Source organism: Camelus dromedarius, chromosome 24 (genome assembly GCF_036321535.1).
Source record: "Camelus dromedarius isolate mCamDro1 chromosome 24, mCamDro1.pat, whole genome shotgun sequence".
Taxonomy (NCBI): Eukaryota; Metazoa; Chordata; class Mammalia; order Artiodactyla; family Camelidae; genus Camelus; species Camelus dromedarius.
In genome coordinates, this window is record NC_087459.1 from 16,012,598 (window position 1) to 16,038,698 (window position 26,101).

The 26,101-nt window shown below is 40.3% G+C and overlaps 2 protein-coding genes across 6 annotated transcripts in view; both read left to right on the forward strand.

Annotated features, from left to right (window-relative positions):
* LOC105091130 (acyl-coenzyme A synthetase ACSM2B, mitochondrial) overlaps positions 1-5,206 on the forward strand; it is a 33,922-nt gene extending 28,716 nt beyond the window's left edge. For both annotated transcript variants that reach the window (XM_010982572.3, XM_010982573.3), the window contains one exon: positions 4,194-5,206. In XM_010982572.3, the coding sequence (XP_010980874.2) occupies positions 4,194-4,298 (105 nt within the window). In that variant the 3' untranslated portion in view covers positions 4,299-5,206. The remainder of the gene's footprint in view (positions 1-4,193) is intronic.
* Positions 5,207-14,083: 8,877 nt separating this feature from the next.
* Positions 14,084-26,101, forward strand: part of ACSM1 (acyl-CoA synthetase medium chain family member 1) — a 30,561-nt gene continuing 18,543 nt past the window's right edge. The window contains exons 1-3 of one of the 4 annotated variants that reach the window (XM_010982569.3): positions 14,084-14,200; positions 17,218-17,512; positions 24,486-24,696. In XM_010982569.3, coding sequence (XP_010980871.3) covers positions 17,321-17,512; positions 24,486-24,696 — 403 coding nt within the window. In that variant the 5' untranslated portion in view covers positions 14,084-14,200; positions 17,218-17,320. The remainder of the gene's footprint in view (positions 14,201-17,217; positions 17,513-24,485; positions 24,697-26,101) is intronic. The other 3 variants (XM_010982570.3, XM_064478487.1, XM_010982571.3) reach the window with 3 other exon arrangements.

Below are 26,101 nucleotides of genomic sequence, written 5' to 3' on the forward strand. Positions count from 1 at the left end.
TTCCATTCAGTTTTGGAAATTTAAAGCCACAGTTACCCAATTTGGTCTTAAGAGAATTAAGTTCGGGGATTTCAAAAGCTCTCCATATTGGACATTGATGTTTTAAGTTGTTTTGGGTTAGGTCTGTCCGTGCGGTTAGAAACGCACATGGATGAGGGCTGTGGTTTTCAAACATAAAATGGACCAGGGCCCCTGGAGGGGGGCCCCCTTAAAATATTTAGACAACTAGGAATTCTATTTCCTACAGAGTTTTCTCCAGAATAAACGAGTAATTTTCAAACAACAGCGCAAACAACCTGAATAGCCTGCAGGCGTAATACCAGCCAGTTCTAAGGGAATAGTCAGTCTGGTCCCACAAGAGGCAGGCCAAAAGCTGCTAAGGGCAGTTGCAATAGAACAACCCCTATTCCAAACAGAATTGGGCCAAAGGCTTAATCAGCACAGTTCCAATTAAATAGCTCCAGTTCCCAGAGGAATAGGCTGAAGTCTAAGTCAATTCCAGGAAAAACAGCCCCTGTTCCAAAGAGAATCAGGCCAAAGTTTCAAATGAGTATTTGCATACAGGACACAGCTTTAACGGAAAGGACAAAACCTTTAAATAAATCTTGAGTAAAACTTGGAGAGCTTCAAAATGCAAAGAGGGTGGAAGCTCAGACCCAGGAGAAAGACATACCCTCAAACTCCAGGGTTGGCAAGACATCCGTGAGCAGCAGTGGGCCCAAAGTGGGAACCCCACCTGCTTGCTCACCAGCCCTGGAGTTGTCAAGGGTCTTCTCTGAACCCCCTTACAGGCCATCAAAATATTGCCCTTAAACAGAGTGCCAGTTATTTCTCCAGCAAAAGTGGGTTTGTTCAGTGTTGGGCCAACTAACATCCTTCAAAGTCCAAGGACCTCCATTCCTGGGCTCTCAGATGTTTGCCTGCGATTCCTCAACAGATAAAGTACTTTCTTTACTGGGCATGTTTGCCCTAACAAACTAATAGCCCTAGGCAATGCCTAATTTCACTATAGCCCAGGCTGGCTTGTTTCAGCACACCTTATCAGAGTCATATCCCACCACCTTTCATGGACCCTAAACCTTTTACCTCACCCACAACCAGTCAGAGACTTGTGCATAAGCCAATCAGGCACCTTGTGACCCAGCCTTATAAAAGACCCTAACAACCGGCCCTTGGTGCTCGCACGGGCACCTCTAGTCTGTGTGGCCCACTATTGTCTGTGACAGCGTACTCTTAATAAACTCCTTTTCTACTCTTATACTTTATCTCTGGTAAATTCTTTTACCAATCTGTGTGTCACCGGCTCACTGACCAGCTGCTCTGTTGCATCCCACAACATTCAGGATCAGCAAAGAATTGCATTTTGGGGTCTGCAACCATGGTGAGCCCTGCTCAAGCCCTCTCCCACAACAAGGAAAGGAGGGCTCTTTTAAAGAGGAGAAAAGGAAGTTGGGAAAACTATCAGAAATAAAGAATTCATTGGAGGGGTTGAGAATTTGAAGTATAGAGTGTTTTCATCGGCTGAGTTATGACCATTGCTCATTGGCTGAGCTCTTGCCAGTCAAGAAGAAAAAAGTCTTTCTTCTTCCCGTTGGGCTCTGCGATTAATATAGGACATGACAGATCCCCCTTCTGGTGTCCTGACTCTATTTTAATTGAGGTTTACATTTATTAACTTTTACCAAGGGAAGGGAAGCGAGGATTGGGTAGAACATGCAATTGCACTGCCTCAGCCAACCCCATGAAGAGTTCTGAAGCTAGGACAACTTTTTAGGGTTTCCTGAGAGAAGGCGAGGAGGGGGTTCTTACAGCTTATGTAGATCAGGCACGGATGCAAGCTGCCCTGGGAAGGGGGTGTGCCCCTGGGGGAGATAGCTCTCCTTGGCTGCTGTACTCCTCAGAGGGGTTTGACAATGGGGGTGTAAGTCTTTTATTTTTGCTGGGGGATCTGAGTAGCACTTCAAAGAGTCCATCACACAGACTTTCAGCCTCAAACCTGTAGGCATTACAGCACAGTCTCTGAAATCAAACGGTTGCATTCAAAATTCATCTCCATCACTTACTTTCTCAACAGTTGTTCTGTGCCTCAGTTTCCTTGTCTGTAAAATGGGGATACTGGTGTTACTCCTTCACAGGCTGTTAAGATGATGAGTAAATATTTGCTAGGCATAAGGCACTTAGCAGAGTGACCAACACATAATAAACATTTCATAAGTATTTTAAAAGGAGACTAGAAATCCAATCATATTATGAATTTTGAATTGTAATTGAGTATTTTGGAGGATCCAGTGGAGGGGTCCTATCACACAATATAACAGTATATTACTCAATAGATGTGTCTCCTTTGACAAGTCTCTCCTCTCGAATGCTCCAGGCAGCAGGTGATTTCCACTTTCTCCCTCCTTCCAGTGACTACACCCTCTGTTTTCTTCTTCATGATATGCAGACTAGCTTTCTTCTTACCCTTAAACCTGGATCTCCCTGTGGCTTCCTCCTAACCTTTGTCTACACCACAAGGGCCAAATAGGTAAATATTTTAGGCCACACTGTGTTTGTTGCAACTACTCAACTGCCCTTGTAGTGTGAAAGCAGCCAAAGACAACTGTCAGTAAATGGTGCAGCTGTGTTTAAATAAAACCTCATTTACAAAAAAAGAAGTAAGGCTGGGTTTTGCCCACAGACTATAGTTTTCCAACCCCTGTTCTACCCCTATTGTGATTTTAACAAACTCCTTCCTCGACAAGGCAGTCTTACCTTCTGGGAAAGTCCTACATCAGCTGCTAAGAAGCTATTTTTTCTATATCAGTATCCCTATGGTTACTATTTTTATTAACCCCAAGACCATTTGACTCCAAGACCAATGCCTTGTTAAGCTGAACCACACAATGGGAAGCTTCAATGAACTGTCTTCATCATCCATATTTTAGGATTCAGGAATATTAGAGATGGATGGGTCCTTGATATCAAACATTTCTTTTCACAGGTAAGAAAAGTATAAATGGAGGGATTTTATAGTTTTACAAAGGACACACCAACAGGAAATGACTGAGATGGAATTCAAAACCAGGCTTCCTAACTCTTAGCTGTCTATTCTCTCTAGTCCAGATTAGTAACCACACCTAATATTTTTGAGTATTTACCTTGCTGGAGAGGAAGAAATTTTCCTCTGCCCTTCTAGGTTCTTCTGACTGATCTAAGTATTTAATCAATATGAGACAAAAGAAAATCAAACAAAAGTTTAATCACGTATATGTGAGAGAGACTCAGGGAACTGAATGATTTGCGAAAATGGCCAAAGCCCTCACCTTAAGTACCAACTTCAGCTAAATTTTGGCAAAAGAGGATGTTGGGGGTAGTGGTTTGGGACCTCAAAAGGGAGGAGAGCAATTCACATAGAGATGGGAAAGCACATGTTTGGTAAATAAATGTTTCCTGGGCCAGGCGGAGACAATGGGACACAGAACACACACTGATTTCTAGGCCCTGCCAAGTCTCCCCCACCTGACTAGCCTATGTTCTCTACAGATGTCTCTGACAATAGCTCTATTCTGGGAACATACCCTTTATCTAAGTTCTTTTAAGCAATTAAAGGGGAAGTAACAAGAAAAACTTCCCAAGTCTTCTGTTTCTTAAAAATAATTAGCCTAAATTAATCTTCATGCCAAAAAGACACATTTTGGGCTGGCAAATTTTGTTCCCTGACAACTCCATGCCAAGAATTTAGTCTGGGTAATTGCACTTTTCGTCACAGTAACTCAACAAAGCTGTTATCCTCCAGTGTACTTAGTGGGAAAATTGAGAAACCAATTTTCAGAAAAAAACAGGTGACCTGGGTGAAGCCACAGTGGTAAAGGAAAGACTGGAGCTCGGAGTTGTCTGCTACGTCATGTTGCATTCACCATGCTGCTTCTTCCCTGTCCTAGGGAATGTCAGAGACCAGCTGACTAACCTTAATGTCAAGTTCTAGCCATTCTTTTCTTGTCCTTGTCCCAGAGCACTTTCTGAAGCTTCTTACTGCACAGGGGGGCTTCCTTGGGAGTTTTTCAGGCTCAGTCCCCACTCACGTGGAGTCTTCAGCCTCAAGAGTTTCCTCTCACCCTATAGCAGTTTCTCTGATAAAAAAAAAAAAGAAAAGAAAAAACCAACCCCACTGGGGCATGAACAGCCCACTTTGGACTAATTTTTCCCAACAGATGGAGTTCGTCTTGCACCTGCCTAAAACCATCACAGGGAAGATAAACCGGGCGAAGCTTCGCGACATGGAGTGGAAGAAGTCTGGGCAAGCAGGGGCCCAGTGAGACCTGCAGGAAGTTTTACTTTGGGTCCTTTCCTTCTTCCCATTTCATTTTCCTTTGGATCATCTGCCTTCCTCTAAGGATATCAGATTCTTTATGACAAGACGTGATCTAATTTTTGTCTTTCTTAGTTATTATTGCAAAATCTTGCCATGTTAGGTATTGAGAAAAGAAAAGGAGGGAAGGAATGAGTGAGAAGAAAGGAGAGAAGAGAGAAAAAAGAAACAAAAATGAGAGATTCAAATACCAAAAGAAAAACTGAGAAAAAAAAAAAGAGAGAGGGAGGGATGTGGGAAGGAGGCTGGGAGGAAAGATGGAAAGCATTAGAGGAAGGAAAAGAAATAGAAAAAGGATTAAAAAAAAAGAAGGAAAGGAGGAAAGGAAAAGAAAGAATACGATAAAATAGTCAGAGGAACTGATAATGAAAAATGATGGAAGACAGAAAGAATGAGAGAAATAGAAGGAAGGAAATATAATTACTCCCACAAGTAGACAGGTAAATAGTGACAGAATCATGCAGAAAATTAGGTCTTAGAAAGGAAATGAAAGACCATAACACCCCATTGTACCCCTAGGATAAAAACTCCAGATGGAGAGACTTGTATGTGTAGTTGGGACATTAGAATCATCTTCAAGTGACTCCAAATTTGGGGGCAGTTATGACCAGAGATGGGGAAACCACCATTTATTGGGCATTTGCCACATGCAAAGCATTGTCCTAGGCATTTTATGAAGATTGTTGTGTTTTGTTTCTGCATGGCATCTACAAACTTCAGATCATAGCTGTGAGAACAGTGTAGGCACCTAGGCACCTAGGCACCTCAAAAAGGTGCCCCTTCCCTTGTGGCTTAAGGGGTTTTTTGGCATCTACTCTTCCTAGAAAAAAATAATAAAATAATTTGTTAAATCAAGACCCTAAGGATTCTTTTTGGGGGAAACAAAGATGGGCAGAGTGATGTTGTTGAAGGATAAACCATGGAGTTAGTTCTTAGGGCCTCTGGGAGCCCAGAGCCAGGGATCCAGGAGAGAGAGGGATCTCTAGAAAGGACTATGAGAGCTTCATCTCTGATCCAGAGATGGAAGGTGAACATTCCTAGCAGGTTCAAATGAGCTGGAGAAGAAAGCAAAGGCTCTCTGAGGGTCTATGAACCTTCTTCTTAAGAATATTTAATAATAATAGCAACAATAATAAATATGTCAATCACTTATCAAGTACTTGTTAAGTGTCAGGTCCTATGGCAAAATACACATTCATTACCCCTCCTTAAAGTTCACAATCACTCTTCAATTCAGGTACTATTATTTCCTCCCATTTTACAGAGGAGGAAATTAAGACTTGGGGAGATTAAGTAATATGATCCAAAGTTACACAGCTGGGAAGTGACAGCATTAGGTTCAAGCTCAAGCCTATCTGCCTACAATGCCTATACACCCCTTCAATTTGCTTGCCTTCTTCTCTGGCCCTTGATAAAATGCTTCTCTTAAAATCATCTTTTAAAATATCCATGAGAGAGAGGTACAAGGTGGCAGCATAGGAAGACTCCTGAGCTCACCTCCTCCCAGGGACACACCAAATCTATACCTACATACAGAATAATTCTTCTTGAAGAAGCTTCAGGATGGATTGAATAACTACTGCACACAGAAGGACCACATAGGAATGGGTAGGAGATATGGAGACAGTATCCATGCGAATCCCTCCCACATCACAGTGATCTGTGGTAGGAAGGGATATCGCTGAGGGGTCCAAATGCAGACTTGCTCACCCTGGGACACAGTGAAAAAATAGTTTAAAGAGTACTTCAGTTATACAGAAAATGTACCCATTTGCTAACCCTACAGCTTCTGCCAAAAGGGCAGAGAACTGCTGGAGCCCTATCCAGGAGGTGCACCATTGTTTGAATACTCCTAGAATTCCCTCTGGCCCATGCCTGCTCCACCTCCAGCAAGCAAGGAAGTCTTGACCCAAGAACTGCCCTTAGCCAGGATCTTCTCCAGCCCCAACCACCCCACCAAGGTGGTCTTGGGTGCAGTGCTCCCCAGAGACTTTCCCTAGCCTAGGCCCATTATAACTCCAGCTGGCCTGCCAAAGGTGTCAGGTACAAGCAGTCTATACAGGAGATGCTTCCTCAAAAGTTCACTCTGTCAAGACCACGGGAGTTACCTCTTTTGCCTAATTCATAGAAACAAAAAACAAAAGTCAGACAAAATGGGAAGACAAAAAAAAAATGTTCCAAATGAAAGAACAAAATAAAATCCCAGAAAAAAAAAACCTTAATGAAACAGAGATAAGTAATTTACCTGATAAAGTGTTCAGAGAAATGGTTATAAGGATGCTTATTGAACTTAGGAGAAATTGCAGAAACTTAGTGAGAACTTCAGCAAATACTCAGGCATGTGAGAAAGAACCAATCAGAACCCAAGAATACAATAAGTGAAATTTTAAAAAAATACACCATAGGAAATCAACAGCAGATTAGATGATACAACAGAATAGATAAGTGATCTAGAAGACAAAATAGCAGATATCACCTGAACAGAACACTAAAAAGAAGAATTTTTTTTTTTAATGAGGAGAGTTTAAGGGATCTCTGAGACAAACATGCCCACCCTCACCTCTTTTATTCAACATAATGTTGCAAGTCTTAATTCAAAAAGATATACATATCCCTGTGTTCTTTGTAGCATTATTTACAATAGCCAAGACATAAGAGCAATCTAAGTGCCTATTACAGATGAGTGGATACACACACACACAAACACACACACACACACACACACACACACACACACGAATATTACTCAGCCATAAAAAAGTACAAAATCTTACCACTGTGGCAACATGAATGAATCTGGAAGGTATTATGCTAAGTGAAATAAGTCAGACAGAGATTAAAAAAAAATCCCATGACTTCACTTATATATGGAACCTAGAAAACAAAACAAGTAAACAAACAAAACAAAACAGAAATAGGCTTACAATACAGAGAACAAACTAGCAGTTGCCAGAGGGCATGAGGGTGGTGGGACAAACAAAACAGGTGAAGAGAATTAAGAGGTACAAAATTCCAGCTGTAAAATTGCTAAACCACAGGCATATAATGTGCAGATAGGAAATATAGTCAAAATATTGTAACAACTTTGTATTGTGACAAATTAACTGGTCTTATTATGTTGACCACTTTATAATGTATAAAAATATCAATTCACTATGTCAGACATCTGAAGCTGATATAATATTGTATGTTAATTATAACTCAATAAAAATAAGTTAAATATCCAACAGAATGTAAATATACTGTGATATATTCCTCTCCTGGAGTCCACTAAAATTCACCCGAGTTTTATGTTTGGCCTAGTAGAGAAATGCAGTTTGCTAATCAAATAGCAACACTTTCTTTTTCACAATCTGGATTCATCACTGTTGAAGGGAATATCATTTAACTGATGCTTGCCAAGAATTTAAAATCTAGCAGATTGATCATTCTGACACTTTCACTGTTAACTTTATCCTAGAGTGAGAATGCTTTTGATCATAACCCCTTACTAGTGCCCAGTCCATGATCTCCTTACCTTCTCCAGAGTCAGGAATGAGTGAAGGTGGGAATCCATACTCTTAGGGGAAAATCTATGACTTACCCAAAGTACAAAATTTGCCTCTCCTTCCTTTACTCCATCCCTTCATCCATACAGTTTGTGTAAAGAAATCAAAATATTTGGCCAGTACCTTTCAGACTGGTTCACTGTAACTACGGGCATACCTCATTTTATTGACCTTCCCTTTATTGCGCTTCACAGATATTAGGCTTTTCACAAATTGAAGGGTTTTGGCATCCTTGCATTGTCAGATTATGGTTAAGGTATGCACATTTTAAAGACATAATGCTATCGCACACTTAATAGACTATAGCATAGTGTAAACATAACTTTTATATGCACTGTGAAACCAAAAAATTTGTATGACTTGCTTTATCGGGATATTCACTTGATTGCAGTGGTCTGGAACTGAACCTGCAATAGCTCCAAGGTAATCCTGTAAAATGAAACCACCGACTCTTTTCTTTTTCATGATGAGATAAAATAGACTACCTCGTCCTTCCTGTCTTTGTCTAGTAAAAGTCTTTAACATACCCCAGTAGCTCCCTAAACCAAGAAGTAATGATTGCCTAGTTCCTGTCACCCAGTATAGAACGTGCACAACTTCCCTGGACAATCATTAACTCTAGAAGATCCACAGACTAATTAACTTTTGTTCGTGTTGATGGCATAAGTTGACCCAGGATTGCTGCAATTATCTGAAGATAGAAGGAGGAATGTACCCTTAAAAATAACAGTCACCTCACTTACATTCAGTATCATTTCAACATCAGGTACAAGTTATGAAATGGTAGAAGGGATGATCATCCTATCACATGATAAAAAGTTTGAACTTTATCTGGAGAGTGAGGAACGCAGTCAACAATGTTTTCCTAAATGATTACCTTGGTAGCTGACTGTTAAATATATCAAAGGGCAATTTGAGAAATGCTTAGAAGAAGAATTCTTTCTTTGTGGAACTTGGTAACTTAGTGACTAAGGTGGATGGGGTAAAAAGGGAAAGGAGGCACACAGAAGGATGATTTTTTATTAGGTTTTTTAGATTTTTGACTAGGTTTTTGATAAGGTAAACTGAAGTAGGTGGTTATAAGACTTTCTGAGAACAGGTTTGGAGGTGGGAACACTGAATTCAATTGTGGTCATGTTAATTTATCTATGTTACCTATGAAGTACTGAGATTAGTATATATTTAGTAATCAGCTGGATATTTAAGTTTGAACTCAGGGGAGAAGTAAAGATTTTTAATGTGAATAGAAAATTAGAGAGTGAAAATGAGTGAGGTGAAAGCAGAGTACAGAAGGAATGAGAAGAACTGGTGGCTGAGTGGATGACTCCTTGAAGAACAGTAACATTTAAAGAGAAGAAAGAGGAAGAGAATCTTATAATCAATATTGAAAAAGAAGACTCAGAAAAGGCAGAGTATGATAACAGAAAGTTGGAAGAGAGCAATGTGAGAGTTGATCAACATTGCTAAGAATGGCCAAGAGTCAGAACTAAAAAGGATCCACTGCATTTGGCAGAAAGAATGCTCAAGGATTTTTGTTGTTGTTTAAGTTTTGATGGAGTAACTAAGGGTAGAAAACTGATGGTTATGGGTTATTAGTGAGGGATGCAAAGACCTAGAAACAGCTAATTTAGTCTATTCTTTTTAAATAAACATTAATTAAAAGGAGGAGGAATGAAAGAAAGGATGCAAAATCAAGAAACATAGGGGAATAAAATTCATGACCCCAAAATGTGTAACTCTGGTATAAGGATTAATTTAGACTGATTATTTTTAAGAAACAGAAGCCTCAGAAGTTTTTCTTGTTATCTCCCCCTTCACTGCCTAAAATGATTTAGATAAAGGTCCTGTTCTCAGAAAAAGCTATCAGCAGAGACATCTGCAAAAAATATGGGCTAGTTGTGGTGTGGGAAGCCCAGCAGGGCCTAGACATCAGTATCCACTCTCTCTTATTGTCTCTGCCTGGCCCAGCAAATGGTTATTTACCAAACATTTGCTTTTCCATCTCCATGTGAATTGCCTTCCTTCTCTTCTGAAGACCCAAACCCCCGCCCTCAACATTTTCTTTTGTTGTTGGCTGAAGAAGGCATTTAAGGTGAGGGCTTTGGCCATTTTGGAGGTAAAATCAGTTTTCCTGGTTCTCTCCCATTTATATGTTTTATTAAACTTTTATTTGATTTTCTCCTGTTAATCTATCTCATCTCAATTTAATTCTTAGATAAGCCAGAAGAACCTAGAAGTATAGAAGGTAATTTTTCCTCCCTCACAGATGCAACTTTTGAAGAAGGAAGGGACTTGAGCAGTGTGACAAACATTATGTCTCTCTTGTTATAGATGGAAATGTACCCTCCCCCCCAAACTTCCTATGTTGAATTCCTAACCCCTACTACCTCAGCCTGTGACTGTACTTGGAGATAGGGCTTTTAAAGGAGCAATTAAATTAAAATGAGGCCATTAAGGTGGGACCTAATCCAATCTGACTGGTGTCCTTATAAGAAGAGGAGATTAGGATACACAGAAAACATCAGGGGTACAAGCACAGAGGGACAACCATATGAAGAGCAAGAGGATGGACATGGACAAGCCAAGAGGAAACCACCTCTGCTAGCACTTTGATCTTGGCCTTCTAGCCTCCAGCACTGTGGGAAAATAAATTTGTTTTTTTAAGACACCTGGTGTGTGTCATTTTGTTATAGCAGCCCTAGCAGACAATGGCCATTCTCCATCACCTCTATACCACCTTGTTCATTGATTCCCACCCCACCACCCCACCACTGATTTTGTTAAGAACCAGAGTGAGCTAACCACTGGACATGAATTATGACTGGGTTAAGCCAGTCTTTTTCAAGTTCTTTTCAATTAAGGCAATTAGAAAGTTTCAGTTTGCTACTTCTACGTCTACCAGTTTTTTGTGGTAGAATATATTTGTTATTCAGCAAATATTCACTCTGTACTCACCCCAGCTCACCCCCAACCCCAGGGAGGAATATAGCTCTCTGCTCCACGAGGTTGAACTTTGACCAGTGGAATGCTAGCGTGCATGATGGAAGCAGAGATTTTAAATGTGTTTGCACAATTTGACTTGATTTTTGGTGCTTCAGCCATCCACTATGAGAAGATGCCCTAGAGAGTCACTGGTCTCAGACTTGTGAGAGAGAAATAAATGTGTATTGGTGTAAGCCACTGAGATTGGAAAGCTGTTTTTATGTGATAGAATCATAGCAATAAATAGCTGATGAAACCTATATTTTTGTTTTTAACAAAAAGTCAATGAGACTAGTTGCAAAAATTGACAGGCAACTATGTCCAAATGGAATTTAATAACAATGACAATTTCTGCTTTCATTGTATTCATTTTTAATTTCCTCCATTGTGGCAAGTAAAATAATTTTTTACTTATAGTAGTGGTACAGAGTTTCATTTGGGTTAGTTTTGTTTTGTTTTGTTTTTTATTTAATTTTAAGGAAATAAATATAAAAAGAAATATTGAGTAAGTAAGAATAGAGGTAATTGTGCATGGTTATAGCAAAAAGAAAAAAGATATAAAGAAAGAGAAAGAGCGAAAGAAAGGAAGGATGGAAGGAAGGAAAGAAGGAAGGAAGGATGGAAGGAAGGAAGGAAAGATGCAACATGGATGACTGAAGTTTGAGAAACATTAGCATAAGAATGGGGCAAGCTTACAGAGGAGAAGGGAAGGGATGAGGCCAAAATGAAAATCCAAAAGAAAAGGCAAGTAGTGTCATCTTTCCTGAAAAGAAGTAGCCAAGGATCTGTGTGGAAAGCAGCTAACTTAGAGTTGAAGTTATGAGCTTGAGTTCTGTTACTACAGAGGATGCCCTGCTCACTTTAGTCCTCAGTTTCTCATCTGGGAAATGGGAGTGACCCAACATCTCCACGGGGATGCAGTAGACATTCATGGATATCATGCCAGTGGAAGGACCTCACAGGGTTCAGGGGAACACCTAAGAAGAGGTTCAAGTTTTAGAGATGTGAGAGTGAGGAACTGAAGTGGGGGCCAAGAAAGTGAATGTGCTCCCAGCCAGACTGGGCACAGCAAACCAGCTGTGTGAACTCTGATCAGAAGTAACATCTTCTTTAATTTAACTACCCTTAACTAAACTTTCAGTCAACCGAGAGAGCCAGTCTGCCCACAGATGGAGAAATAGAGGGGAGGAGTAAGCAGGGCAGGATCATTTGCTCAGAAGAGCAGGAGTACTTACAGAATCTAAGATCCAGCTTTTTGGTAGAGTCATGACTTTTTTTGTTGTTTTTTTTTTTTTTTCTCTACCCACTCATGGGTACCATTCCATTGCCCACATATCTCCAAGGCCTGGGTACCCTGAAAAGAAGAGGGTCCTGGGATAAGAGAACCAGAGACCCCTGGGGCTTTGAGCTGGATAGGGAGCCTCTCCCACAATTGGTTTTGAAGGTCCAGATGTCCCAGGAAGCCCCACAGAAGGTATGACAGAATGGATATCTGAAACCCACAATACAGAAAGGGCCCTACAGAGAGCCAGGCTCTCCGCCATAACTTGATATTACTAGCTCCCCACGTGGTGTCCAGGACTATTGAGTCAGGGGAAGAGATTATAGAGAATTCATATCAGCTCTTAAATGCCTTAAGCCAGAAGTGACATGTGTCACTTCCACCTGGAGTTCATTGTCCAAAACTGGAATTCAATAGCTTCCCCTAACTCCAGAAGAAGCTTGGAAATGAGAGAGACGTGCACGTGGAATCTTCAGAGAATTCTACTGTGTGCCATACACCCATTGTTAGGGTGAGAAAACTGAGGCACAAAGGGATAAGAGAACTGCTCAGTGTCACGGACCTGGTAACTGGTAAAGGCCAGGCTGAAACCCAGGCTGCTGGCCCCAGCACCTGTCTTCCAGACCGGAACACTGGTGTTAGTTCCACACGAGAGATTTCTTGAGATACAGAGACTGTGTCATGCACTGTTCCTCCTGTTCCCATTATCTTCTCAAAGGTGACTGCCTCTTTTCTTTGATTAACAGGGTTTCTTGTACTTTATAATCTTTAGCTTACTGTGGCCAGTCAACCTGCCCTGCCTTCTTACTTGCTCCTCTCCGTCACAGGGGTCTACCCTTAGCTGAAGTTTCATCACGAACGCATTGGCCAAGAGGAGCAAGACCCACATCTCGGAAGCCAGGCTTGCCCCTCAGCCCTGGCAGGGGTGTTCTAGGAGTCTCCGGCGATCTTTCATGGTGACTTTGAGCAGAGGTATTTTTCTCCCTGGTTCAATGGAGGTTGAGAGGGAAAAGGTGATGGGAAAGTTGGGCCAGGATACTGGAGAGATCCCAAAATGTCTCTAGAAGAAAACTAGCAAGCCACTACCTGTGACATTCCAGGCTTACCTAATGTAGCATCAATCCAGAGTCTAAATGCCTGAGCCAGGCGCTTTGCAGACTGTACATCCTGCAGAGCTTTCAAAGATCACATGGAACCAATCTTATTAAGAACCACCCACTCCTCCATTTTTCAGATGAGAAATTCAAAGTTAGAAGAGGTAAATGGCTTGCCATGGGCCATCTTGTAAGTGGCTGTGCCAGGATTCAAGCTCCAGACTTTGGGATTCCAAAGACCATGCATTGTTCGAGTATACCAAACTGTTTCTCTTAAAATCCTGAGTTAATAAAACAGCCCACGTGGATTATGTTTGCATTGTGCTATGTACTTTTCATGTATTATTTCATCTAATAGTAACAAAAACAGCAACAAAGAACCACCACAGGAGACAGGTGTCACTATTATTACTCCTATCTCACAGATAAGGAAACTGAAGAATAGAAACAGGAGGTCCATGAAGGTCAAAAAGATGTAATGGCAGACCTGAGGCTTAAACCCAAAACTCCCTGCCCCCACAGCACAGGCTTTAATGACTAGCCAACATTGGCACTTGGCTGTCATTCAAATGAAAACATTGGAGGTACTGGACTGGGGAGAAGGAGCAGGTTAGCCTCAGAGAACTTGCAAAAGTGCTCCGTTTGGCTTTATTTATTCATTCACACTGCAAGGCATGCCCACAAGAATCGGAGAGTACTATATAGTTTGTTTTTCAAACTGATTTTTCTCTCAATGGGAGCTTGTGATTGCTTTCTGCCCTTTGCTACGTGAGTATCTCCTCCCCCTTTCAATGATTCAATTCCTGCCAAGTTCTCCACCCCAGCGGTGGCCAGGAAGTAAGTTCTGTTATATGAACACTCCTGGAAACTTCTGATCAGAGAGAACTGAACGTGCAAAGTCCCAGTCCAAGACCTAGCCCAAGTGTTTCATAGACAGTATCAGGTAAGACAAAGGTGAATGACACCTTATTTGGGGGGGAATATATGTGTGTGTGTGTGTGTGTGTGTGTGTGTGTGTGTGTATCTGTCACAGGGCAGCAAAGTGTATACAGAGCCTTGAACTTAAAATCTGAAGGCCCAATTTCAAATTCTGGCAATGCCACTTACAGACCTTGGGCACGTCTGTTAACTTCTCTGACAGTTCATTTCCTTTACTGCAAAATGAGAATGATGGTACTGAGTGAGAGGGATCGATGCGAACACGCATGTCATACACCTAGCACCATGGCTGGCTCATAGGTGATCAACTGAATGTTAGACAGCTCACCAAGTGTGGTGAGATGCATTCCAGTTAAACTCACAGTCCCATTAGTTGAAGAATTCAGATCAACGTCAACTTGCCACCCCGTGATTAGAACTTAACACTTGATCACAATTACCTGACTGTGTACCAGATACTTTTACCTGCTATCTGGTTTCTTAAATGTGGTGAGCTGTGTGAGGAGGGTGCTAAGGGGAATAAAAAAGACCCAGAAGATCAACACTGGAAAGAAAACTCCACTCTGCAGAAGTTTGTTCACATTATACAAAAAAAAAAAAAAAAAAAAAAAAAGCTTTTTAATTATCTAATTTGGGGGTTGGCTTCAGAATTTGCTGGGAGCTAGAGAGCACCTCAACATTTATTGAGCCCTTATTGTAAAAGTGTTATATAGATTATCTCACTAATCTTTGTGGAAGCCAGATAGCAGGCATTATGACTGTGCCCCCCAAGTTCAGAGGCGTAAATGGTGGCCAAGACCTCTTAGCTGGTAGACAGTGGAGCCGAACCTTGCTCTGTAACACTAGGACCCCCTATAACACACTAAGTATGTCGTCTCATAAAATAAATAGCTTTTCCAGTCCGAATGCTTGTGAAATCAAAGCTCTATTGCAGGACCTCTTGGCACTGTGTACCAGTCATATGGGATTGGGTCCATCTAATGCCTTCATTTTAACTTAATTACCTCATTAAAGATTCTGTCTCCAAATAGAGTCGCATTTTGAGGTGCTGAGAGTTGGGACTTCAACATATGAATTTTGAGGGGACACAATTCAGCCCACAGCAAAGGATTCATTTCCTCATTACTACTCTTCCTTTTGTTTTGGTTTTTAGCCACTTATTAAAGTGTTGTGTACGCTCTCCTTGAGTATTTTAAGGAAGATCCTGAGGTTACTTATATACCTTTGTATAAAAAGAGAAACTGATGTTCTTACTCTAACTCAGCTCATGCCTGTGGAGGGAGGTATGTGTTGGGAAAAAATAGCAGAGCAGTCAGGCTTTTAGAACCAATTCTGCTACTAAGTTTGTCTTGCAACCTAGGGGAAATTCCTGTCCCTCTTGGGATGTTGGCCAAATCAAGATTTTTAAAGTCAAAGATCCCCAAGGATTGGACAGGTACAGTAAATGGAGAAGCAGGTGGGTGTGACAAAATGAGAAGTGGCAGAAACTATGTCAAATTAGAGAAACTTCCATGTAAATTGAGCAGACAGTTCTCAGCTCCAGTCAGTTGGTGCCAAGTTGAAATGAAAGCCCAATGTTGCTGGACCTTCTAAGCTTTCAGGAGAACTCTTCAAGGCTTTTAAATAAAATCTCCTAAATTTTAAATATTGGCAATTCAAAATATTTCCTCCAAAGACTGAGGGCTAAAGGTAATATGTCTGAAGACCAGGTTATGGGCCAGCTAATATCTTAGGATCTTTCTTCCTTCAAGTGCTCTGACAAAACAAAAGACAGTACTGTTGAATGACTGGCACTGAAATGGAAGGGGGCATACTTTAGTTCACGTGGCCCAAGGATCCACACTGTCAAGCAGGGACGAAACTAAGGGGTGAAACTTTCACATATCTCTCGTTTTTTCTGCAGACAGACAATAGCAGTGTTCTGAGGGCAGCAACAAAATTAACTGGCATTAGGTTACTATGGGTCTAAACAAGTTGAAAATAAATTGAGTCAAGTTTTACCAATCTGTTCTACAGGTCTGTTGTCAGATAGTATCATCTTACTGCTGAAACTGAGGAGGAGGGAGCTTAATTGTTTACCATGATAAAGTGCTTGAACCTCAAAACTATTTCTGACGTGGCTTTCTTCCAATTTTCACAATCAAACTTTAAGAAGGACCCTAATACATGAGGGTTTTGCTCCCAGGTAGAAGCATTTGTTGGGATCTGGAGTGACAAGTTTTACTTCATGGGTCAAGTGATAGATTGGTAATCGTTGCCTGGAATGCTGTCCTGGGAAAGACCCTGGTGTCAGACCCCAATCCAGTAGGGAAGTCGCTGTGATATTAGCCTCGTCTGTCCTGAGTATGGTTGGGCATATTTGTCAATATTCTTACAGCCCCAAGTGACAGGACCCCAGTCTCGGGCAGGAAAAATTGCTGGCTCATCGAATTCAGTTCAGGATATTAACAAGAGAAGGGCTGAGGTGAAGAGGGGCCTTAGGAACAATATGAACCAGCAAATTGAATGCCTCTGAGATACTCTCTGCTCCTTATTTCTATGAAAATTTTACACAAACATTTTGGAGAGGGTTTATGATTCGCCCAGTTTGGATTAAAAAAAATCGTGGGAAATGACTGCTTGACTCTGGACCAATCAACTTTGGACAGGTGGTGGAATCATTTAAAAACTTGACAGTTTCCATGAGAACCACATATTTGGGTTCAGTGGGAAGAGAGACCTCCAGAGCAAGGATAGTATGAGATACAGGACTTTCAAAATGGTCAGTTTCTACCAAAATGAGGGCTACATGGGTGCCGTCCCAGGGGGTGAGGGAGAACAAGAAGACCCTCAGGGATGTGTGCCAACCCTATCTAGTAGCTACAGCCCTGCCCCATCATTTATTTTTTTTTTTGCCTTGTGATTCCTCAGTTGAGAAGAGAAATCCCACCTAAATCAATAAGTTGTGCCTCCCAAATTCCAATGAGCTCAAATAAAGCCATCACTCTAGCAATTAACCAGGAATACGCCTTCATTTTGCAGAGGAAATTCCTGCTCCAGCGATCAACCTATTCGCCATCTCTTCCCAAGGCAGGTGGTGAGCTGAGAATTCTGTGCCTGCTTCCTGAGGACTGCTCCACCCACCATGCAATGGCTAATGAACTTCCGAGTCCTCCGGGGCATCCTCAAATCCTTCCATGGCTTCCACCCTGCCCCTCAGCGCCTGTGCAGCCGGTTTTTATCAGGACCTGGAGCCCCCAGCTGGAATGACTACGTTAGACCCAAGGAATTTAATTTTGCAAGTTATGTATTAGATTACTGGGCTCAAATGGAGATGGTAAGGAGGCACCCTTGATGGGGGTGGTGAGAACAGGATTTGCTTCACTGGTCTTATCTTGCCCCTTAGAAGGCTTAGGGGCACTGAACCAAGAATGGCTTCTGACTAAGCTTGTAAGTGTCCTGAGAAAAGCTTATGTTTGGGGGTTCATTTCCCAGCCTGGACAGTTCTCTGAGCCCCAGTGATTTTATCTGTGAAATGGAGATAATTTCATTTAAGAAACAAGATAGCAGGTGAAAGTATCTGGTACACAGTCAGGTAATTGTGATCAAGTGTTAAGTTCTAATCATGGATTAGCAAGTTGACGTTGCTCTGAATTCTTCAACTAACGAGACTGTGAGTTTAACTGGAATGCATCTCACCACACTTGGGCTTGACTTCAGGATACATCCACAGGGAGGGGACTCCTGATTGTGCACATGAACATCTGACACATATAAATAAGTCATATCATCTGTCTTCCTATGAGGATGGCAAGTGCAGCTGTGGTCCTCCCCATCAGATACAACCATGAGCGTGGCTTCAGGGTGTGTCCAGGGAATCCAGTCTCTGTGGTCTCTGCTGAAAGACACACATGCTTGGTTTGTCTTTTCCCAAGAGACAGACCAAGAGAGAAGTGGTGACACTAGGACTTGGGATGGACAATGGGTGGTGTTCCAGCTACTAAATTCCAGCTGGTGATGTTCACATCATGAAAACTCACTCAATGCTGTCTTTGTACAGAAGACTGAATTCACCTGAGGTGGAGGCAGAGAGTTGATGTATTTTTAATTTCCCATAAACAAACGTTCATAGGTTAGCATTCAAAGCTTATGTGCCTTTCACAGGGACTTCTTCCCTACCTCCTTCTTTTTCCTTTTTCTGAATTTTCATGGTAACTCCAGGGAAAATAGATCCCTCAGTTAGGAAGAGCATTTTTTAATGTGCCATGTTGAGCGCTTTGCGTTTAATATTCTGATTAAATGGGCACTTTTATTATCCTCACTTTCTAAATGGGGAACCTGAGGTTCCAAATGTTCAAATAACCTACAGAATAAGCCAAATAAGTGAAGGAGCAGGATTTAGGTCCAGGCTGTTGCGTTCTATGATCCTCTGCCTAATCTGGTCTCATAATCTGATCATGTCAAAACATCTCTGCCTTCAGACTATAAACTGACTTTCATCACTGCCCATCCCAAAAATCTGGTTAAGACCTTTTGAATCACAAGGTGGGCCAGAGAGGGAGGACACAGAGAAGGCGAAGTGATGCCATCACTTTTCTCTGCATTTATCTTCATAAAAAGTCCTACACATAAACCCATGGAGATAATAACCAAGTGAACATTTGCCCAGAGAATCCCCCATCTTTGTTAGGTTTTATATCACCTTTTTTAGTCATTGTCAGTTCTCCATACCTTCACATTTTTCGTATCCCCAGCATCCCCATCTCATTAATGTTCATTCTCACAACACTTCTGACCTGTCTGCTTCTACTTTTCCAATTGTCTTAATGAAGATCAGTGTCTCTCGAGTGACGTGTGGTGCCTGACACTTAGCAGTCCCTTAGTACACTTTTGTGTCATTAATTAATTTTGAAACATACCTTGTAAGCACAAAAGACCTTCCAGAGGGCATGAGTGCTCCCCGGATACCAGAGTCCACGCCGGCTTCCTGTGTGATCCCTTACAACTTAACAAACATCATTGATCCATAGCCTAATGAGCAACACAACCCAGATCATAACAAATTACATAATTTATTTTGACTCCATTTTCAACACATTACACTTGTAAAACCTTTAAGTTAGAAATCTAACAGTTTACTGTGATTTTTTTTTTAAGTGTAAGACAGCCAACACAGGTCCAAGGGTGGAATACAGTCACTTATTCAGGCCACCAATTTATAACCCCTGACTGTCCTTGGAAATTAAACCTTATATTAATTTCTAAGGCCCCTAGGCTCCTAGGATTTTACACGCCAGTTGATTCCTGGAGTAGCCTCCCACATCTATTCATGAGAGGTCACATTCATGTCCAAAATCATTCATTCTGTCTCTTTGATACTTCATTCATTCATTCAGTTAAGATTCAGTGAATACCTAACATGCACCAAAGCATTGTTCTAGAAAATAGGGGTAAAAAAGTAAACAACATACAATTCTTCATTTTTTCTCTTTGGATAGTGTGATTCTCCACTTCATGTCCCAGGATAGGTAAGCAAAGCATTAAGTGACATTAACTTCTGTTTGTTTCAGCAAAAGTCATGACAGGAGCAAATTTGTCCTACCAATGTTGATGCAATTTAGTATTAAATATTGCTCAATCAGTATAGTCAAATATCTACAAACCACAAAGCTTAAGAAAAGCAACAGCTGAATGTCATTGCCACATAATGTCTGGCTCTTTTTTCTATAATATTTCCCATAAGAAATTGATTTATATGCTGACAAACTTTCTAAATTTCTTAATATGCAATAGTCATGTCTGTCTAGATTTTTTGTGGGCCAATGGGTCTGTGTTTTGTGGTTCTTGAATTTAAATCAATCAATCAATCTATCTATCTATCTATATTTTAGTTTTTTTTCCTGGGTGGGGGGAAAGGAGATAATTATATTTATTTATTTATTTTTAGAGGAGATACTGGGGATTGAACCCAGGACCTCATGCATGCTAGCATGTGCTATACCACTTGAGCTGTACCCTCCCCTTAAATCTATGATTTTATATAAGTAATTAGTAACAATCCTATTCATTTAGTTAATCCATATGAATTGATACTCAGTAACTGTGTCTCCTAGTTTGGCATATCATTTGATGAGCCTGTAAGAAGTATACATATTTCTTATCAATGGCAATTTACAAAAGAGTAACATGCCATTTATCATAGTAAGTTATATGTAAACCACTTTCTTTGTAAGTTAAATTACAATCAATTAGATATGTAGACATATTTAAAATAATTTGTTTGGCTATAATCTACATCCAGCAAAGGTAATTACTGTCTAATTTAGAAAAAAATTGTAAGTTTTATCTAAAGAAGTGAGGTTTCAGGTCTTATATTTAAGTCTTTAATGTATTTTGAGTTTCTTTTCTGATCTCATCTTTAGTTTTTTAATTGAAGTATGGTTGACTCACATAAAAAATAATAAGTGTACAACATAGGTGATTCAATATTTTTATACATTTCAAAATGATCACATGATAAGTCTAGTTATCTGTCACCATACAAAGCTATTAAAATATTATTGACTACATTCTCTATTCTATACATTATATCCCTGTGACTTACTTATTTTCTAGCTGTAAGTCTGTGACCTCTTAGTCCCCTTCACTTATCTCATTCATCCCCCAACCGTCTCCCCTCTGGCAACTACCAGTTTGTTTTCTGTATCTAGGAGTCTGTTTGTTTTGTTATTTTTGTTCATTTACTTGTTTTTTAGATTCCACGTGTAAGTGAAATTATATGATATTTGCTTTCTCTGTCTGACTATAAGATCCACTAGTTCTATCCACGTTGTCACAAATGCCAAGACTTCATTCTTTTTAATGGCTCAGTAATATTCTATTTTGATATTAACCCCTAATCAGATACATCTTTAGCAAATATCTTCTCCTATTCAATAGGCTGCCTTTCTGTTTTGTTGATAGCTTCTTTCACTGTGCAAAAGGTTTTTATTTTGATGTAGTTCCATTTATTTTTGCTTTTGTTGCCCTTGCCTGAGGAAACAGATCCAAATAAATAGTACAAAGATCAATGTCAAAGAGCATATGCTGCCTATGTTTTCTTCTAGGAGTTTTATGATTTCAGGCCTTATATTTAAGTCTTTAATCTGTTTTAAGTTTATTATTGTATATAGTATGAGAAAGTATTCTAGTTTGATTCTTTTGCATAGGGGTCCAGTTTTCCCAAAATATTTATTGAGGAGGCTATCTTTTCCCCATTGTATAATCATACCTCTTTGTTGTAGATTAATTGAACATGTTAAGGGTGGGTTTATTTCTGAACTCTCTATTCTTTTCCATTGATCTATGTCTGTCTGTACCAGTAACATATTGTTTTGATTACTATGGCTTTGTAGTATAGTTTGAAATCAGAGAGCAAGATACTTCCAGCTTTGTTCTTTTTTCTCAAGGTTTTTTGTTTTTTGGGTTTTTTTTTTTTTTTTTTTTTTTGGCTATTTGAGGTCTTGTGCATTTCCATGAAAATTATAGAAATTTTCCAAGTTTTGTGGAAAATGCCATTGCTGTTTTTATAGTAATTACATTAAATCTGTAGATTGCCTTGGAACTATGGCCACTTTAACAATGTTAATTCTTCCAATTCATGAGCTTTCCTTTGTGTTTAATTGATTTTTTTGTAGTATGCTCTCATTTCTTTTTCATTGCCTTTTGTGTATATTCTGTAGATAATTTTTTGTGGTTACCATAGGGATTACATATAATATTCTAAAGTCATTACAATCTATTTTGAACTAATAAGAACTTAACTTTATTCACATACAAAACCCTACTCGTTTCCAGCTTCCTCTCACCTCCCCACATGATGTTATTGATGTCACAAACTCATCTTTACATATTGTGTACCCATTATAGATTTATAATCAACTGTTTTTATGCTTTTATCTTTTACATACTGTGAAAGAATAAAAAGTAAATTTATAAACCAGAATTATAATAATACTAGTTTTTATATTTCTCTGTGTATGTATCTTTATTAAAGAATTTTATTTTTGTATTCAAGTTACTCTCTAATGTATTTTCGCTTCAACTTGAACTCTTTTTAATATTTCTTGCAGAGAAAGTCTAGTGGTAATAAACTCCCTCAATGTTTTTTGTCTGAGAATGTCTGAATTTCTCCCTCATTTTTGAAGGGTAGTTTTGCTAGATACACAATTTCTGGTTGACAATATTTTTCCTTCCCCATAACTTTAACTATACAACCTGCCTGTCTTCTGGCCTGCAATCCAGTGATAAGCTTATTAAGAATTTCTTATACATGATGAGTCACTCTTCCTCTGCTGCTTTCAAGATTTTTTCTGTCTTTTATAGTTTGATTGTAATACGTCTCTGTGTGGGTGTCTTTGGGTTTTCCTGTTTGGAGTTCACTGAGCCTCTTGCACTTACGTATACATCCCTTTCCTCAAATTTGAGGAGTTTTCAGCCATTAATTATTCAAATAAGTTCTATGTCCCGTTTCCTCTCTTTCTTCTCCTTCTAATACTCCCAGAATATGTATATTGGTCTGTTTGTTTGTGCCCATAAATTCCTTAGGCTCTGTTCACTTTTCCTCATTTATTTTTCTTTTTGCTCCTCGGACTCAATAATTTTAAATAACTTGTCTTCAAGTTTACTGATTCTTTCTTCTTCCCGCTCAAGTCTGCTGTTGAGCCCATTTGTGAAGTTTTCAATTCAGTTATTCTATTTTTCAGCTCCAGAATCTCTGTTTGGTTCTTTTTAATAATTTGTATATCTTTGTTGACATTCTCATTTTCTTCATATATCATTTACCTGATTTGCTTAGTTCTTTGTGTGTGTTTTCCTTCAGCTGTTCCAACATATATATGATAGTTATTTTAAAATCTTTGTCCAGGACCTGAAGCCTATGTCTCTTTAGGGTCAGTTTCTGGAGATTTATTTTGTTACTTTGAATAGGCTATGTTTCTCTTTTTCTTTGTAAGCCTTGTGATCTGTTGTTGAAAATTGAATATTTAAAAAAAAAAAAATCCAGCTGCTTCTCTCCATCTTTGCAGACTGTCTCCATGGAGGGAAAGACTTTCAGTAATCTGCCCAGTATGAAAACTTAAGGTCTTCTTAGGCCCTGTCTGGTACATGTCTTTCCTGGGCTTATACATTTGCTTTTTCCCCTAGTTTTCACATACACATGACTGCTTTTCATATTTTTTTTTTAAGTCTCATACCTGCTTCTTCTTGGGACCTTAGATGTTCTATTATATTCCTCTCTCTGTAGTCTCTTCCTATAGGTAACCTCAGGTCTACAGTTTCCACACAGTGTGACACCTGCCACTGCTTTTATATAGCTACAACCTGGTATTCAAATGATGTTATCATTCCCATATGAGCTCCAAGTCAGACAAGACAGAAACCAGTTCCTCATGCAGCCTCCACTAAAAAAGCCATATTGTTGCAAACAAGTTTCAATATTTCCCATCTATCCCACAGGAGAGGCTGAGAACTGGGTACCTTCCTCCTGAACTGCACCACAGCAGAGAGGAGGTGGTGCAAGAGTGAGCAAAACACACCACAAAATGTCTTGCCATTTTGATTGTGTGTTTTCACTGTTTGAGCACTTGTTGGTTGCTACACACCCTTGACTGTTTCTAGAGTTTCAACAAAGCTATCTTAGTTTATTTTTATTTTCTTGATGTTTTTGTGAGGGAACAAGGGCCTGAAGCTTCCTAGTCTGACATCTTGCATCTCTAGAGGTACCTTAATTTTAAAAGACATTTTCCCCAAATATTCAGGAATTAAATTATCCTCTTTCATTTTGTTGTAATAATAATAAAAGCAATTTTACTGAGCACCTACTGCATGCCAGGCACTGTTATATATACTTTACTTTTAAAAATTACTAATTTAAACTTTATTACTTTACTTTTAAAAATAACTAATTTAAACTTTATTACTTTCTAGGTAGTATTATTATACCCATTTTATAGGTGAGAAAACTGAGGCACAGAGAAACACCTACTGTCCATATGGAACTAAGAGAGACACATGGAGGAATAAAATTTTAAGGCTCCAACAGGTGATATGAAGGCTTTTCATGTGATCTGAGAGAAGGGGACTACAGTAGACCAGAAGTCGGCTGGATCACACCTCCCCCCAGTTTCTTTTGGCTCTACAAATGCTTTAAAATGGGATCTCAGTCCTTGAGCTGTACTCACACTGGAATGTAACTATGTTAGTGGATTGGCCAAATTAGTGCCCCTTTCCTTCAAAGCAGGAAGTAACATGTGACGTTTGATCTTAACCAGGAGGGCAAGAGAGGTCCCAACCCAGCCCTGTGGTGGGTGAATAATCAAGGGGATGAACTGAAGTGGAGCTTCAGAGAGATGACAGACTTAACCCGTCGTACGGCCAACGTCTTGACACAGACCTGTGGTCTGCAGGAGGGAGACTATCTAGCCTTGATTCTACCTCGAGTGCCCGAGTGGTGGCTGGTGGCCGTAGGCTGCATCCGAACAGGTCAGTGAGCCCAAGGGACCCCAGTAGACCTTAGGGCTGGCCTCAAGCCAGCTGGTCCTGAAATATCAGGTACTTTCTCTTCCCTACCTTTTCTCTTCTTAACAGTCTTTCTTTTTCTCAGACTCTCTCAACTATAATTATACTCATTCTCATTCTTACACTCACACACTCTCAAACAATGTCTTAATTCCCTCTCATTTATACACACACACTTTCTCTTGCACGAGCTCAGACATTTTTACCACTTTTTTTTAAAGATTCATCAATTGTTAACATTTTGCCATGCTTGAGCCCTTCTCCACCAGTGAGTCATTTAAGAATCAGTTGCAGACATTGTGATACCCCTGAACACACATCTGCTAAGATCCAAGACAGTCCACTTATAGAACCACAATAGAGTTAACACAGAAGGAGTTTAACACTGCTGCAATAGAGTTACCTGAGAATCAGCTTCAAGATGGCAGAATAGAAGGATGTGGAGCTCACCTCCTCCCATAGATACATCAAAAATACATCTACATGTGGAACACTGCTCTCAGAATACCTAATGAACTTTGGCAGAAGATCTTGTACAAGTGGAACTACAAGGAAAATCATCACAAAACTGGGTATGAGAGAAAGAAGAAGAGGAAAAGGAAATTGGGATGGGACCGTCCCTTCAGGGATGGAGTAGTGAAAGAGGAAAGGCACCCTCACTCTGGGGAGCCCTTTCTCCAGTGGGGAGGTAAGCTGAGCTAGAAGGAGGGCTTCAGAGGCATGGAGGAGAGCACTGGAGCCACTCTGCAGCAGACAGAATGGAGGGAAAATGGCACAGACGGTCCATGCAGTCCCTAGACTGATGTGCGAACCAGGTGGCGTGTGCCGGGATTGGATGCTGGAGCTTGGGCTCCAGACAACCGACTCGGTGAGAAGACTGGGGTTAATAGCACAGAGGCAGCCTCAGGGGCTTCAGCGTGGTATGGGTTGAGGTGGAGAGTTTGTGCAAAATAGCCTGGGTCTGCCATAGAAAGCCCCACGGTTGGTGCACATGACAGGAGGGCCACAACACTGCCTGCAGGGTGTGGCTTGGCTGGAAAGTCTCTGTTGTTAACATACTCTCACACAGGGAGGAGAGGGTTGTTGTCATAGCAACTGCCTTCACTCACAGGGCATTCCCTGGCCGTAAAGGCCCCACTGTTAACAAGCTCTGTAAGCCCCCATAACAAGTGATAGACAACAGCAGAGAGTATTCTAACTTCATTGTTTTACACACAGGTTTCCACAATAAATGCTGGAGAGGGTGTGGAGAAAAGGGAACCCTCCTAGGCTGTTGGTAGTTTGGTGCAGACATTATGGAAAATAGTATGGAGATTCCTCAAAAAAACTAAAAATAGACTTACCATATGATCTAGCAATCCCACTCTTA